At 40.9% G+C, this 15,740-nt stretch overlaps 1 protein-coding gene across 6 annotated transcripts in view; it reads right to left on the reverse strand.

Moving 5' to 3' along the window:
- The window catches only part of BPTF (bromodomain PHD finger transcription factor), a 147,588-nt gene that overhangs the window by 14,588 nt on the left and 117,260 nt on the right, over positions 1 to 15,740 (reverse strand). For 3 of the 6 annotated variants that reach the window (XM_053570805.1, XM_053570803.1, XM_053570802.1), the window contains 4 exons: positions 7,099 to 7,424; positions 4,096 to 4,269; positions 3,165 to 3,357; positions 1,233 to 1,317 (listed from right to left, as the gene is read on the reverse strand). In XM_053570805.1, coding sequence (XP_053426780.1) covers positions 1,233 to 1,317; positions 3,165 to 3,357; positions 4,096 to 4,269; positions 7,099 to 7,424 — 778 coding nt within the window. The remainder of the gene's footprint in view (positions 1 to 1,232; positions 1,318 to 3,164; positions 3,358 to 4,095; positions 4,270 to 7,098; positions 7,425 to 15,740) is intronic. The other 3 variants (XM_053570806.1, XM_053570807.1, XM_053570804.1) reach the window with 1 other exon arrangement.

Consider the following 15,740-nt stretch of genomic DNA (forward strand, 5'->3'; position numbering starts at 1 on the left):
TGAAATATGCACTCCTGCTACAGTTGCTTGTTTCTTTTTCAGTTTTAACTAAGTTCTCATTTATTTCCTCTTCATGTTTCCTCCTCTGCCATCAAACACCACTCTACCCTGAGCTGGCTTTAGGAACACAATTCTTTCATCAGGTAGAGGTGATGTTTTGCAACTTTTACCTGTGTTTTAATTTTTATAATTTATTTTGCAGATAAATTATTTTTTAATACGACCACTTATAGCTGTTCATCTTAATACAATTACCTGTGGATGTTATTACCATTTTATTCTGGGAAATAAGGCCATATTTATATTCTCTTCGATCTCTGTGAATCCATCAAATTTTCCTTTTCAATAAAAGAGGGAGAAGTAACAGGGAAGGAAGGGACTGGACCAGCCCCAACTCATTCACTGGTTTCATTCTTTCTTTTATAAAGCTGCATGACACTCCACTCATATACCATTTGATATAGCTATTACTCTGTTAATGGGTATTTATTTCATTTGCAATATTTTTTGTAATTATAAACACTGCTGCAATGAACAACTTAAACACATGTAAATCCTAATAAATGAAATGAAGTTGCTGGGTTCAAGGAAATGCACGTCTGGCTCCGTGCTCATAGCACAGTGGTTATGGCACCAGCCACATACACCGAGGGTGGCGGGTTTGAACCCATCCTGGGCCAGCTAGACAGTAATGACAGCTGCAACAAAAAATACCCAGGCGATGTGGTGGGCACTTGTGGTCCCAGCTACTTGGGAGGCTGAGACAAGAGAATCGCTTAAGCCCAAGAGTTTGAGGTTGCTGTGAGCTGTGATACCACAGCATTGTATCAAGGGTGACATAGTGAGATTCTGTCTCAAAAAAAAAAAAAAAAAGGCGGTGCCTGCGGCTCAAAGGAGTAGGGCGCCGGCCCCATATGTTGGAGGTGGCGGGTTCAAACCCAGACCCGGCCAAAAACTGCAAAAAACAAACAACAAACAAACAAAAAAACCCCAGAAAAATACATGTGCACTCAAAAGGCCTATTTAAGGATAATACGTGAAACTTGCTACAAAAAAAAAAAAAAAGAAATGCACATTTAAATTTTAACAGATACTCCCAATTTACCCTCCAAAAAGACCATATAATTTATACTCAAGACCACCAACCTTGCTCCAGATGGTCTCCTGATGCATCAATTTTATGGATATGCTGCAACTTCTGAAACAACTTAATATTTAACTCAAGCACTTACCCATGGGTTCCTTAATAACACCATAATAATCTGGTGCATCATTAGGATCTACTGGTTCAAGGAAAGGCCAGGCCATCTTATGTGCCTGTAATGAAAAAAAAAAAAGGCATCATTACTGTCAGCTGGAAAACACCAATTTCATTTAAGTTACCCAGTTGAGTCACTACTTCAATTAACTGTTAAATTCCAAAAGTCAGTTTTCAATGTGATGAAATTATTTATACTAGATGATTTCTTTCTTTCTCTCTCTTTTTTTTTTTTTTTGTAGAGACAGAGCCTTGGTAGAGTGCAGTAGCCTCACACAGCTCACAGCAACCTCCAACTCCTGGGCTTAAGCGATTCTCTTGCCTCAGCCTCCCGAGCAGCTGGGAAGGCCTGTGCACTCAAAGGCGCCCGCCACAACGCCCGGCTATTTTTTGGTTGCAGTTTTGCCGGGGCTGGGTTTGAACCCGCCACCCTCGGTATATGGGGCCGGCGCCTTACCGACTGAGCCACAGGCGCCGCCCTCTTTCTCTCTTTTTGGAGACAAAAGGTCTCATTATGTCGCCCTTGGTAGAGGGCCACGGCACTCTCAGCAACCTCAAACTCTTGGACTCAAGCAATTCTCATGCCTTAGCCTCCCAAGCAGCTGGGACTACAGGCACCCGCCACAACGCCTGGCTGGTTTTTTTTTTTGGTTGCAGTTGTCATTGTTGTTTGGCAGGCGCGGGCTGGGTTCAAACCTGCCAGCTCTGGTGTGTGTGGCTGGCGCCCTAGCCACTGAGATACAGGTGCTGAGCCAACTACTAGATGATCTCTGCTCTAGTGAAAAATTACGTAAGGTGAACATACTGTAATAACAATAGCCCTCAAAAGCTGGTCTGAGGACCTTGGTCTGGGAGGAAGCACTGGCTTAGGAGCCATGTCATCTGTATTCTGGTCCCCACATGATGACCTGCCAAATGAGTAATGCTAGCATTGCAATCACATGTGTAAAACTGGGGTAGAATAGGTTTGAAGTGTGGTATGGTTACCAGTGCTGGTTAATGAGGTGGCAGAGGTGTGAAGTTAAATAACACTCAACCACATACTGAGACCATGATTCTCTTTTCAGTTCTTTCCATGCTTGTGACTATGATTACAATAGGAGAAAGGTTCAATTGAGCATTCTACCTCTTAAATCAATCCATCCATCCCTCTCTCCCTCCCTCTCAAATCTTGTAAATCATCCCTGTCCCCTCTCCTTTTTGAGACATGGTCTCACTCTGTTTGCCCAGGTTGGAGTATAGTGTTATAATCATAGCTTACTATAACCTCAAATGCCAGAGCTCAAGTGACCCTCTTGTATTTCTAACTACAGCATGCCCCACCAGGCATGCTTTATTTGTAAATTTTTTGTGGAGATGGGAGTCTCACTCTTTTGTGTGGGCTGATCTCTAGCAATTATCCTGCCTCAGTCTCCCAAAGTGCCTGGATCACAGATGTGTGCCACCATGCCCAGCTCCCTATCTCTTGTTAATTTTCAAAAGAACTGAATAGCTTGAGTATAATCAAATTGTTTTTCAATCTCTGGGGGTGAGATAAAGTTTTCTTTGAAAATAAAATTTAAGTTGAGAGGGTCAGTGGTTAGGGCGCTGGCCACATACACTAGGGCTGGGGGGTTCGAACTCAACCCGGGCCTGCTAAACAACTACAACAATAACAATAATGCAGCTGGGCACTATGGTGGGTGCCTGCAGTCCAAGCTACTTTGGAGGCTAAGGCAAGAAAATTGCTTAAGCCTTAGAGTTTGAGGTTGCTGTGAGCTGTGATGCCATGGCATTCTACCAAGGGTGATAAAGTGAGACACTATCTTAAAAAGAAAAAAGGAAGATTGAAACTTCAAACCCTAGAAATATTTCCAAAGCCATGCTGGCTGACTATTGTCAAACACTCTGCACAATGGTCTCTCACCTGCAAGGAACGCAGCACCCTCTTCAACCCCTCATAATCCTTCTCTGTGAGTGGTGTGAGCACTGTCATGGCATCCTCTGTCGACTGGCACTGTGGACAGACATACTCGTCAATGAGCTCTGCCTCACTCTGCAAGATGCCAACGCAGCGCCCATGGTACCAATTCTGACACCGATCACAGCCAATATAAAATCTGCAAGATCCGAAACGGAAATGTGAATTCAAATGGGTAGTATAATGTTACTAATTTACTTTTAAAAATAATAAAGCATGCACCTGAAAATTTGCTAAACCCTGGGATATAAGACAATTTTAGTATTATGGCTGTTTTAATTTCTTTAGGATTGACATTCCAATGTGTTAATTTAGTATTTTTGATGTTAAGAACAAGCAGTAAAAGTTTATTAAGAATACTGTGTAATATTGGGACAACCAATTTGAAGATAAATGTAAAACATTTAATCAATTTTAAAGCTGTAAACAAAAATAAAGCCCAAAATATTTCAACTAGTACCAATTCAAATGGGAGTTCAAACTTCTAGGTAGTATAAGCTAGCAAGAGAGCCTCAAAGCTTGTACCCAAATTAGTGTTTTTCTAACCTACAATAAAGCACCATTTCGAACACTGATAAAGTCCAAACAAGTCAGGCTATTTTAATCTCATTAATTTCTATGTTATGTATCAAAGGATCAAATCTACCATTAAACCACATTTTCCCCAGTGTGTCTCAAACATTCAGTACGGAGCAACATAAATTTTGAAGGGGAAGTAAAGAGGGAAAAAGAGAAAAAAATTGAAAAGGAATTTGTAATGTAAGTGTATAATAAATGTAGAAAAAAATCTTGCTTTTTATTTTAAAATAAATAAGTAACCAGTCAGAGCAATTTGGCTTCCTAAATTATTAAATATGATGCTCTTATCAGAACTCACTGTGACTCATCATAAGGTGTTCTGCAGATACAGTACAATTCCTCACTGCTGCCCTCTTGTGCCCGTTTACAATCATTACAGATGTACACATCCATTTTCTTAGCCTCCTTTTCTGTGATGCCAACACATTCTCCATGATACCAGTTAGTACAAAGATCACAGCCAATATAGAACCTAAAAGTATTCACAATGAAAATGACAATGTAATTGTCATTTTGAGCTGCATGGTACTTAATTCTGTCTTCCCTGACTTGATTCACTTTCTTACAGGATAACTTTCTGCAATGAGTCAGCTAAACATCCTGAATCCAACCTTTCTACCGATGGCAAACTACAGTATCTGACACTGTATCAAATGTGGAACATAAAGTCACTCACATCAATTTCAACAAACACACCGTTTAGTGAAATATGGGACTTTAAAAAACATACTGGAATTTGAAAAAATAAACAACACACTGATGGTAATGTCTTCCTCTTAATGAATGTGCGTAAAACTGTAACAGGCACAAAAACTAAAGCCAAAGAATCAAAGACTTACATCTGTCAAACCTATTCCACAGAAGCCATTTCAATATCAGGGCTATTTGATATAGGTTTGAAAATGTATCTCACAATTTAAATTTGAAAACAAAGCAAAGCGCAAACACCAAGTAGAAGTTACACTACAAGGAACATGCAGGTCAGCCAGGTGTAGAAGGTAAATGGGCAAAAGATGGTATGAAGAAGAAAACTAAGAAAGGTATATGTAGCAATCCACGTACTACCAAGTTTTCCAAATAAACCTTGGAATTTACTCTAATTAAAAATCACCCCCCTTAAGATTATGACATGGGCCAGTTTCTTACTTAATACAGTGTTTGTGACAATGTGGAGAGGGGCCTGGTTAATTAACTGGTAAGGAACTTGGGAGGAGCTGCTTTGATTCAAAACCAGGGACACAGGGCACAGAGAATGATATAACGAAAGGTATCCAAAACCACGTTAGGGCCACAGTATGTGGCAAGATGGGGTTGCATGAGTGTAATTGTGGCTAACTACATACAGTTAACCCTCAAGGTCTTTGTAAGGTAAGACCCCTAATGACAAAATAAAAGGTAACTCCATAACAAACACTAATAAAGTATATCTGAGAGTCTTGACAGGTGCTGAGTAGGAGTACCATGCCGAAGTTATAGTGAGAATTGGCAGGAATCAGAGACCAGGCTGGCCTTGCTGATACCATTGGTACCCTTAGTTCTATATCAAGGCATTTCGTGGTAGATTCACCACAAGCTTCAAAGTGACCTACTTCAAGAATGTATTCCTTCACATACATGGCATGTGGTTTATCCTATTACCACTAAGTTTTTTTTTTTTAAACTATGACTCTCACATGACTTTTGTTGCCATACGTGGGAGTCTTCCAACGTATTTTTGTATGTGGCCTCCCCAGGGTGGTAAGCTTTGTGTTTTGGAAGTAAGTTCAGGACTTGAATTTCAATTTTTAGTTATTCTCACTAAATTCCCAAACAGGCACAGTTTGGGATGAGGGAATACAAAATACTTGTAAAAAACACTAACTTATCCCAACTAAAACAAGGAAGAATGAATGAACCTGGTATACTGAAATGTTAATAACGACAAACTGAAAAATATGAAATACCCACAAAATAATGAAGCAATCTCAATAGAATGAGCACATGTACATATGTACCTCATTTTAGGCAACTCAGATATTCCAAAAAAAGTTTTGTGTGAAATGAATTTCTATGATCTGAATACTGTGAATAGGTCAAGAATCCTTGTTATTTAGAGAAATTCCATAAAACGATCTTTTTAATTGGAAAAGAAGCAAACTCATATGGCTTTATTTCAAAAATCATTTAGTGTATTTTGCTTAAAGTGAGGCACACTTGTATTAAACTAAGGGAAAGACCAATTAATAAGGTTCAACTTTTTACATTATGCCTAATTCTAATGAGGTAAGACAACGAAAAGTGAAGATGCCTTAAGTGATCTGTGTTTAGCTGAATATACAATTAGATCATCCAACATTTGCAAATAGATTATAATTTAGACAGCACCATCAGAGAAGTGTCAATGTTGCAACTTGAACATCATGAAAGAAACTACAATTTTATTTCATGAATTGACTAGATATCCACTTAAGGTAGGCATTAAGTATTCCTAATTCTAAATGATATTTTTATGCACAAACGAATATTTTGCTACTGTAAAAAAATATGATTAGTTGTGGCTTAAAAAAGCTACCTATATTTTAATGTTCAAAATAGAAGCTAAGTACCTCAGTGATAATAATGACCAAAAAAATGAAACTACACTTATGGTTTAATGTCTCTAAAATCTTGTTTATATCACCAAATACAAGTCACAACTGTCAAAAACAGCTTCCATGTGCCAAATTTTTTGAGCGTCGTGCATGACAAATGGGTGAAAGGAATACTTCGTATATTTTTCTGGATTTTATCCATGATAAGAGGACTTTGACAAAAATGTTAAAATATTTCAATACAAAACCCAGAGCTCCTTAAAGTAAAACAATAAAAAAACTGAAACTGCTCAAATTTGAAGCCTTTTGCACTTATGTGATTTATTTAGACGGTTACCAGGATTTGATAATAATCACAGGACTTTGAATAGATCCCTAAAGGATGGTCTCAATTTGGAGCAATAATAATATACCTCCTTCTCCAGACAGCATTACTGATTGATTTGGAATTAATTCAGAGAGAAGAGAAAGCAAAGGAGCAACAGAAAGCTTGTTTTTGACAGAAAAGGATATAACAGAGGACAAACAAGAACCACAAACATTTGAAATAGCAAATTTTACTTTAGCAGTGTCAAGGTTAAGAATATCAGATGCGAGACCATAGATGAAAGATTACTCTTACATTTAACTATTTTCATTTATATCACTACCAACATACTCATTTTCTTCAAAACTGTCAACTTAGCTAAACTTTTAAGAAAGCCAACTAGAGCTCAGAAAGATCTACTCACTTAGATTCATCGTAAGGCGTTTTACAGATACAGTAAAGCTTTGTGTCCTTCTTAGTTTCCTTTGAGGTAGTAGAGATCATTTTCTTCTTCTTGGACTTCGAGCTTGAGTCTTTTTCCTCCTCACGCTTCCTCTTCTGGGAAGCCACAGGTAAAGCGGACGAGGACAGGAGGCCTGTGTGTTGCATAGCAGGTGGAGGGGGAGGTGAGGGTGGAGGGGCTGGAGGCGCTGCTGACACTGGGGGGGAGGGTGCAGCTGCTGCTGTGGCCTGTGCTGCCTGCATCAGGTCTTTTTCTTTCTTAATTTTCAGGTCTCTCTTCAGCTCTTCCTGTTGTCAATTAAAGACAATATAAGACTATCACTGATTTAGCCACAGGACATTACATTACCCTCCCTAATGTGAAAGAGTTTTAGTAATTCTGAACAAGAGTTTTCTCACTTTATCTTAAACCCAATTAAAACAATTAGAAATAGAGAAATAAAGATACAGAACAACTACAGAAAACTGCTACTTATCTTTAAAGGAGACCTGACAAGATAAACAAGTGTCTGAAAAGAGCGCCCCTCCTGGCTTGCCCCGACCTGTCCTGGTTCTTTCAGTAGTTGCTCAGGAGGTGATTTCAAGTGTCACTGGCTGCTTTCTTCTAGCTTCTCTTGTTCTGAGTCCATACAACGAGACTGAACTTGAACTGAACATGAGATTCAAAATGTGGTCTGACCAGCACAAAACAGAAGGAGAGACAGATTTGCCTCCTGCTCTTATGTCTAGAATTTAAGAATGCAGGGAGATCTAGCAACATCACATACCATTTTCTCAATATATAAAATTCCTACATGTATTTCATGGGAAAATACTTTTTAGATACACTTCCGCTATCCAGGATTACAACTTACTCTTGGAAATGATGATCAAAGCAAAGTGTATAACTCTTGGGAAAAACCACTGTAATTGACATCCATGAACAAACTTGGTGTAAACAAATCATAGCTATGACCAATAATATTTCTTAAAATCTGGGACATTTATAAATTTTTACAATAATTTAAAATACCAGGCCAGGTGTGGTACCTCACACCTATAATCCTAGCATTCTGGGAAGCCAAAGAGGGAAGATCACTTGCAGTCAGGAGGGAGGTCGAGACCAACCTGAGCAAGAGATTCCACCTCTATTAAAAACAGAAAAATTAGGGTGGTGCCTGTGGCAAAGTGTGTAGGGCACCGGCCCCATATACAAAGGGTGGCAGGTTCAAACCCGGCCCTGGCCAAACTGCAACAAAAAAATAGCCGGGCTTTGTGGCAGACGCCTGTGGTCCCAGCTGCTCAGGAGTCTGAGGCAGGAGAATTGCCTAAGCCCAGGAGTTGAAGGTTGGTGTAAGTTGTGTGACACCATAGCACTATACTGAGGGCAATAAAGTGAGACTGTCTCCTCCTCCCCCCCCCTAAAAAAAAAACAAAACCCAGAAAAATTAGTTGGGTATGACAGTATGCACCTGTAGTCCCAGCTACTTGGGAGGCTGAGGCAAAAAGATCACTTGAACCTGGGAGTTTGAGGTTGCATTGAGCTATGATGATGCCACTGCACTCTAGTCTGGGCAATAGAGTGAAACCTGTCTCCAAAAAACCAAAACCATTTTCAGGGCGGCACCTGTGGTTCAGTGAGTAGGGCGCTGGCCCCATATACTGGAGGTGGCGGGTTCAAACCCTGCCCCCGCCAAAAACTGGAAAAAAACAAACAAAAAAACAAAAACAAAACCATTTTCTTCACAATAATTCTTTTCCTTTCTTGGGAGGCTGAAGCTGGCGGATTGCTTGAGCTCAAGAGTTAGAGACCAGCCTAAGTAAGAGCAAGAACCCGTCACTACTAAAATAGAAAAACTAGCTGGGTATTGTGGGCACCTGTAGTCTTTCTTTCTTTCTTTTTTTTTAACTATTTTTTTTCTCATTAACTTTATTTATTTTTTCAAAACACAGAGTTTCACTTTATTGCCCTCGGTAGAGTGCCATGGCGTCACACAGCTCACGGCAACCTCCAACTCCTGGGGTTAGGCGATTCTCTTTCCTCAGCCTCCCAAGTAGTTAGGACTACAGGCGTCCGTCACAATGCCCAGCTATTTTTTGCAGTTTGGCTGGGGTGGGGTTCGAACCCGCCACCCTCCTTATATGGCGCCGGTGCCCTACTCACTGAGCCACAGGCACTGCCCCACACCTGTAGTCTTCTAGTATTCAGGAGACTGAAGCAAAAGGATGTCTCAAGCCCAAGAGTTTGAGGTTGCTGTGAGCTATGATGCTACGGCACTCTACTCAGGGCAATATAGATTCTCACAATAATAGATAGCCCACATTTCCTTTAAGGCAGCGGTTCTCAACCTGTGGGTCGTGACCCCTTTTTTTTTTTTTTTGTGGTTTTTGGCCGGGGCTGGGTTTGAACCCACCACCTCCGGCATAAATTTACAAATTTTTTTTTTGTAGAGACAGAGTCTCAAGTCGTGACCCCTTTTTAACAATGAAAATACACTGCGGTCCTGGCTTATTGTACCCTCAATGAATCCCCAACAGTAAAAAAAAAAAAAAAAAGAAAGAAAGAAAATACATTGCAGCATGAGGGAAGGTTGAGAACCACTGCTTTAATGGTTTTCTTTCTTTCTTTTTCTTTTTTTTTTTTTTCCAGACAGAGCCTCAAGCTGTCACCCGGGGTAGAGTGCCATGGCATCACAGGTCACAGCAACTTCTAATTCCTGGGTTCAAGCGATTCTCCTGCCTCTGCTTTCCAAGTAGCTGGGACTACAGGCACCTGCCACAACGCCCAGCTATTTTTTGGTTGCAGCCGTCATTGTTGTTTGGCAGGCCTGAGCTGGATTCGAACCTGCCAGCTCAGGTGTATGTGGCTGGCGCCTTAGCTGCTAGAGCCACAGGCGCTGAGCCGCTGTAAGGGTTTTTTATGGTGGTCTGAATTGATTTTTTTGCTTCCCTTTTTAAAAAAAATGAAATTTATCCCATCAATCTTAGAGCTATATTTAGAGTTGGACTCATTCTATTAAAAATTGTTAAACATCTGAAGGCCTTCCAGGTATTAAAGGTTGCCAGGGGTGGGGGTGGGAGGCTGACTCTTGAGTTTCTTTTTTTTTTTTTTTGTAGAGACAGAGTCTCACTTTATAGCCCTTGGTTGAGTGCCATGGCCTCACACAGCTCACAGCAACCTCCAACTCCTGGGCTTAAGTGATTCTCTTGCCTCAGCCTCCCGAGTAGCTGGGACTACAGGCGCTCGCCACAACGCCCGGCTATTTTTTGGTTGCAGTTTGGTAGGGGCTGGGTTTGAACCCGCCACCCTTGGTATATGGGGCCGGCGCCTTACTGACTGAGTCACAGGTGCCGCCCAGACTCTTGAGTTTCTTAATCATATAACAGAACAGTAGACAAAAGCAGAAAATAAAGCACGGATCCTTTTTTTTTTTTTGAGACAAAGTCTGACTGTGTTATTCTCTGTAGAGTTCATGATGTCACAGCTCACAGCAACCTCCAGCTCTTGGGTTTAAGCGATTGTCTTGGCTCAGCTTCCCAAGTAGCTGGGTCTACAGGCACCCGATACAATGCCCAGCTATTTTTTGGTTGTAGTTGTTATTGCTGTTTGGCAGGCAAGGGCTGGATTTGAACCTGCTAGCTCCATGTGGTTGAGGTACTGAGCCAAAAGCACCAATTCTTAAAAAGGAGCCATATGCTTTTCACTACTCATTCCTCTGACCCCATTTTTGCTATTAAGGGGTTTCACTTAAATTTAGACACAGAAATAGATACAGAGACACAGAGTAGCTTCCTAGTAGACACTGACAGTAGCTGCTATAAATGGTAATTTAAATGAATTCTTGGACCTACAGGAGTTTTACAGATTCTAAAACAGAGATTTGATGTAGATGCCTACAAAAAAGAGGAGGAAAAACCCCCAGAAAACTCCCAAAACAATGTTGCTTTTTGTTTTTTTTTTTTTAGAGACAGAGTCTCACTTTATTGCCCTTGGTAGAGTGCCGTGGTGTCGCACAGCTCACAGCAACCTCCAGCTTTTTGGGCTTAGGCGATTCTCTTGCCTCAGCCTCCCGAGTAGCTGGGACTACAGGCACCCGCCACAACGCCCAGCTATTTTTTTTGTTGATGTTGCAGTTTGGCTGGGGCTGCGTTTGAACCCACCACCCTCAGTATATGGGGCTGGCACCCTACTCACAGAGCCACAGGCACCACCCACTCCCAAAACAATGTTAAGGATTTGCCTAAAGATAAGGTTCATTTGTATCTGGCAAACAGTTTGCCCTGCACCCTCTGTGTAGCACACCCTTGCCCCCTGCACCAATGATACAATATAATAATCATTACATTACATTAGTAACTAAGGAAGCCTTTACAGTCTTTTTTTTTTTTGAGACAGAGTCTCACTTTGTCACCCCTCAGTAGAGTGCTATGGTATCATAGCTCATAGCAACCTCCAACTCTTGGGCTCAAGCCATTCTCTGCCTCAGCCTCCCGAGTAGCTGGGACAATAGGCACCTGCCACAACACCCAGCTAGTTTTTGAGAGATGGGAGCCTTGCTCTTGCTCGGGCTGGTCTCGAACCTGTGAGCTCAGGCAACCCGCCCGCCTCAACCTGCCAGAGTGCTAGGATTACAGGTGTGAGCCACCAGGCCTTTAAACATCACATCACAAAAATTTTACCAAATAAACCTGAATGGCCTGATTTAACGTGTTTATTTTCTCTGTTTAGAATCTAGATGGTCTCTAAGATATAAGCAGTGTGACTAATCATTCAATAGCTCGTCTCTATTAAAAAAAGAAGAGACTACTTTCTAGGAAAAAAAGTAAATCTTGAGTTTCATTTTCCTTATTTAGAGGATGTGTTTATAACACCATGAGGATTTTAGGAAATCCAAGATGGGCAAGAGGGTGCAGTGGGTACACACTTTGATCCTCCCTGTCAAGAACCAATGATAATTCATAAAAAAAGAGAAAATTAAAAAGACATAATAGGGCGGCACCTGTGGCTCAGTGAGTAGGGCACCGGCCCCATATGCCGAGGGTGGTGGTTCGGACCTAGCCCCAGCCAAACTGCAACAGAAAAATATCCGGGCGTTGTGGTGCGCGCCTGTAGTCCCAGCTGCTCGGGAGGCTGAGGCAAGAGAATCGCGTAAGCCCAAGAGTTAGAGGTTGCTGTGAGCCGTGTGACGCCACAGCACTCTACCCGAGGGCGGTAGGTACAGTGAGACTCTGTCTCTACAAAAAAAAAAAAAAAAAAAAAAAAGACATAATAGTCATGCTCGACTAAGATGTGTCTCAATAGAATGGAGACACAGAACTGTGAACAGGGCTAAAACTACAGGCCTGCCGGACTCCAGATTCAGAACTAAGAAGTGGTAGCCAAACAACAGTAACAGTTTCTGTAGGGTACAGGGGACTAAAAATGCTTTGTGTGACAACAGCACGCTTCCTGCTTGAAGTTAAGGGTTGACTAAGCTACACTGGGCATCAAGAGAACAAACAAAAACACACTCCTCCCACTCGAAATAAGCTTGCAAAACTCAAATGCCAAAAAATGAAAACATGTAATGTAAAGACAACCAACACAATAACTGAACTGAATTCACCCCAAATGAAATTAATCATGCCTATGTAATAAAGCTTCCACGAAACCCTGAAAGGACAGAATACAGACAGCTTCTGGACATAGCTGAACACGTGGAAGTTAGTGGAAGCCCTGTACCTCTTCCTATATACACTGCCCTATGCACCTCTTCCATCTGCCGTTGGTAACCTTTGTAATAAGGCAGTAAATATTAAGTGAGTTAGTATTTTGCTGAGTTGTGAGCTGCTCTAGCAAATTAGTTAAACTACAAAGAGGGAGTCAAATGAACCCTGACTTGTAGCCAGCTGGTCAGAAGCACAGGTAAAACCACCTGGGGCTTGCAACTGGTGCCTGAAGTAGGGGGAGGCAATCTTCTGTGACTAAGCCCTGAACCTGGGGGTTCTGACGCTGTCTCCAGGTAGACAGTGGGAAAAATCGCACACAACATGTCAGAGTACATATAGGAGAAACTCAGTTTGGCTTTTCCTACATGGAAGACTTCGGGCTGATTCCAAATTTCTGTTATTAACACCCTAGTATATGCCCTTTTGCCCTGTAATGCCAGCACTGTGGGAGGTTGAGGCAGGAGGATTGCTTGAGCTCAGAAGTTTGAGACTTGTCTGAGCAAGAGTGAGACCCTGACTCATCTTGCCTAATAGTTTTAGATGAATTTCTACAGGTGAAATTAAGAACAAACAGCATCCACATTTTATACTCTACACATATTGATCAAATGTTCGAGGGAAAATAAAAGGTAGTTTCTGGAGAAAAAGTATTAGCTCTTAAAAAAATGGTATTTCCACTTCTTTCATTAGAAGTAGTTGATATACATATCCACTGGGAACTGACATTTTTAAATGTGAAAACTGCTTGTTTATGTATCTTACATGTTTTCCCACTAGAGTATTCATCTTTTTCTTACTTAAGAACTCTTTGAATTTTAGGATTACTAATTCTGCTATAAATGTCACAATTTTTTTTTTGTTTGCTATCTGTGTTCTAGTATTATTTATGGTATTTTTTTTTTTTTGGAGACAGAGTCTCACTATATCACCCCTGGTAGAGTGCCGTGGCTTCACAGCTCTGAGGCAGAGATTCTCTTGCCTCAGTCTCCTGAGTAGCTGGGACAACAGGCACCTGCCATAATGCCTGGCTATTTTTTGTTGTTGTTATTGTCATTGTTGTTTAGCAGACCCGGGCTGGGTTCAAACCTGCCAGCCCTGGTGCATGTGGCTGGTGCACTAATTACTGGGTTATGGGCATCAAGTGTATTTATGGTATTCTTTTTCTTATACATTTTCTTTTTTTTTGCCATCAAATCTACCTTTTTCCTTGGTGACACCTGAATTCTGTAATGCTTAGGAATAGTTTTCTCCACTCCAAGATTATAAAAATGACAATGAAGTTTTTTTTAGTATTGGTGTGGTTTCTTTCTTTCTTTTTTTTTGAGACAGAGCCTCAAGCTGTTGCCCTGGATAGAGTGCTGTGGCATTACAGCTTACAGCAACCTCCAACTCCTGGGCTCAAGCGATTCTCTTGCCTCCGCCTCCCAAGTAGCTGGGATCACAGGCATCCGCCATAACGCCTGGCTATTTTTTGGTTGTAGCTGTCATTGCTGTTTGGTGGGCCCGGGCTGGATTTGAACCTGCCAGCTCAGGTGTATGTGGCTAGTGCCACAGGCGCTGAGCCATCTTTTTTAATATTAAAAATTTTAATCTATCTGAAATGTAGATTAATTTCTACATTAATCTACAGAGCTGTACCTTAATTTAAGGTAGAAGGCAATATTTTATGTATTTCCTGCGAATTGACTCTCTTTATACCTTGATAATGGTTGTAGTCTTAATGTTTATATGGTAAATTACCTCATTTAATTCTCTCATAAATTTTAATAATTTTTCTCCTGGGATTCTTTTTTTTTTTTTTTTTTTTGAGACAGAGTCTCACTTTTTCCGCCCTCAATAGAGTGCCATGGCGTCACAGCTCACAGCAACCTCCAACTCTTGGGCTTAGGTGATTCTCTTGCCTCAGTCTCCCGAGTAGCTGGGACTATAGCTGCCTGCCACCACGCTCAGCTGCAGTTTGGGCAAAGCCAGGTTTGAACCCGCCACCCTAGGTATATGGGGCCGGCGCCCTACTCACTGAGCCACAGGCACAGCCTTTCTCTTGGGATTCTTATCTAATAATCATATAACACATAACAATTCTGTTTTCTTTCCTCTAATTTTTATCTCTTATTCCTTTTTTCTTGGCGTTAACACATTAGCTAGAATTTCAGGAGATACTAAATAACAAAGTGATTTTTGGCATTGTTGTCTGATTTCTGACTTTAATAGGAAGCCCTCTAATGCTTCAGAGTTATCTACAGTTGAATATTAGTCTCATTAACATTTTCTTAATATTTCCCACCTTCTTAAATGCTTTAATACACTTTATTGGATGTTTTAGATGACTTCTCTTATAAAAAGCTGTGCAAATATGAAGGAGGGAGGTGGGTGGGGCCTTGGTGTGTGTCACACTTTATGGGGGCAAGACATGATTGCAAGAGGGACTTTACCTAACAATTGCAATCAGTGTAACCTGGCTTATTGTACCCTCAATGAATCCCCAACAATAAAAAAAAAAAAGCTGTGCAAATATGGATGAATCTATTGTCTTTTTGCTTTTCAATAAATTCCCCAATAAAGTAGATTAGTAATGCCTATAGAACAGTTACAAGCCAAGGAAGAAAGTCTTATTTAAAGGGCATGCTTTTTCATTCTTTCAACATTATTTCAAAGTCTCTCTTTCTCATAAAACTTGGCTCTTGACAACTTTTGGCAAGACTATGCCATGTCTAACAGAGTTCTACAATAGTTTAATCAATACCTCTCAGAGTGGCTAGCTGAGAGAATATATTAAAATCATACTTTTTCTTTTTTTAAGACAGTCTCTCTCTTTGTTGTCCTGGTACAGTGCTGTGGCATCACAGCTCATAGCAACCTCCAACTCCAGAGCTCAAGCAATCCTCTTGCCTCAACTTCCTGAGTAGCTGGGACTAC

This window comes from Nycticebus coucang, chromosome 18 (genome assembly GCF_027406575.1).
Source record: "Nycticebus coucang isolate mNycCou1 chromosome 18, mNycCou1.pri, whole genome shotgun sequence".
In the NCBI taxonomy this organism is placed as follows: Eukaryota; Metazoa; Chordata; class Mammalia; order Primates; family Lorisidae; genus Nycticebus; species Nycticebus coucang.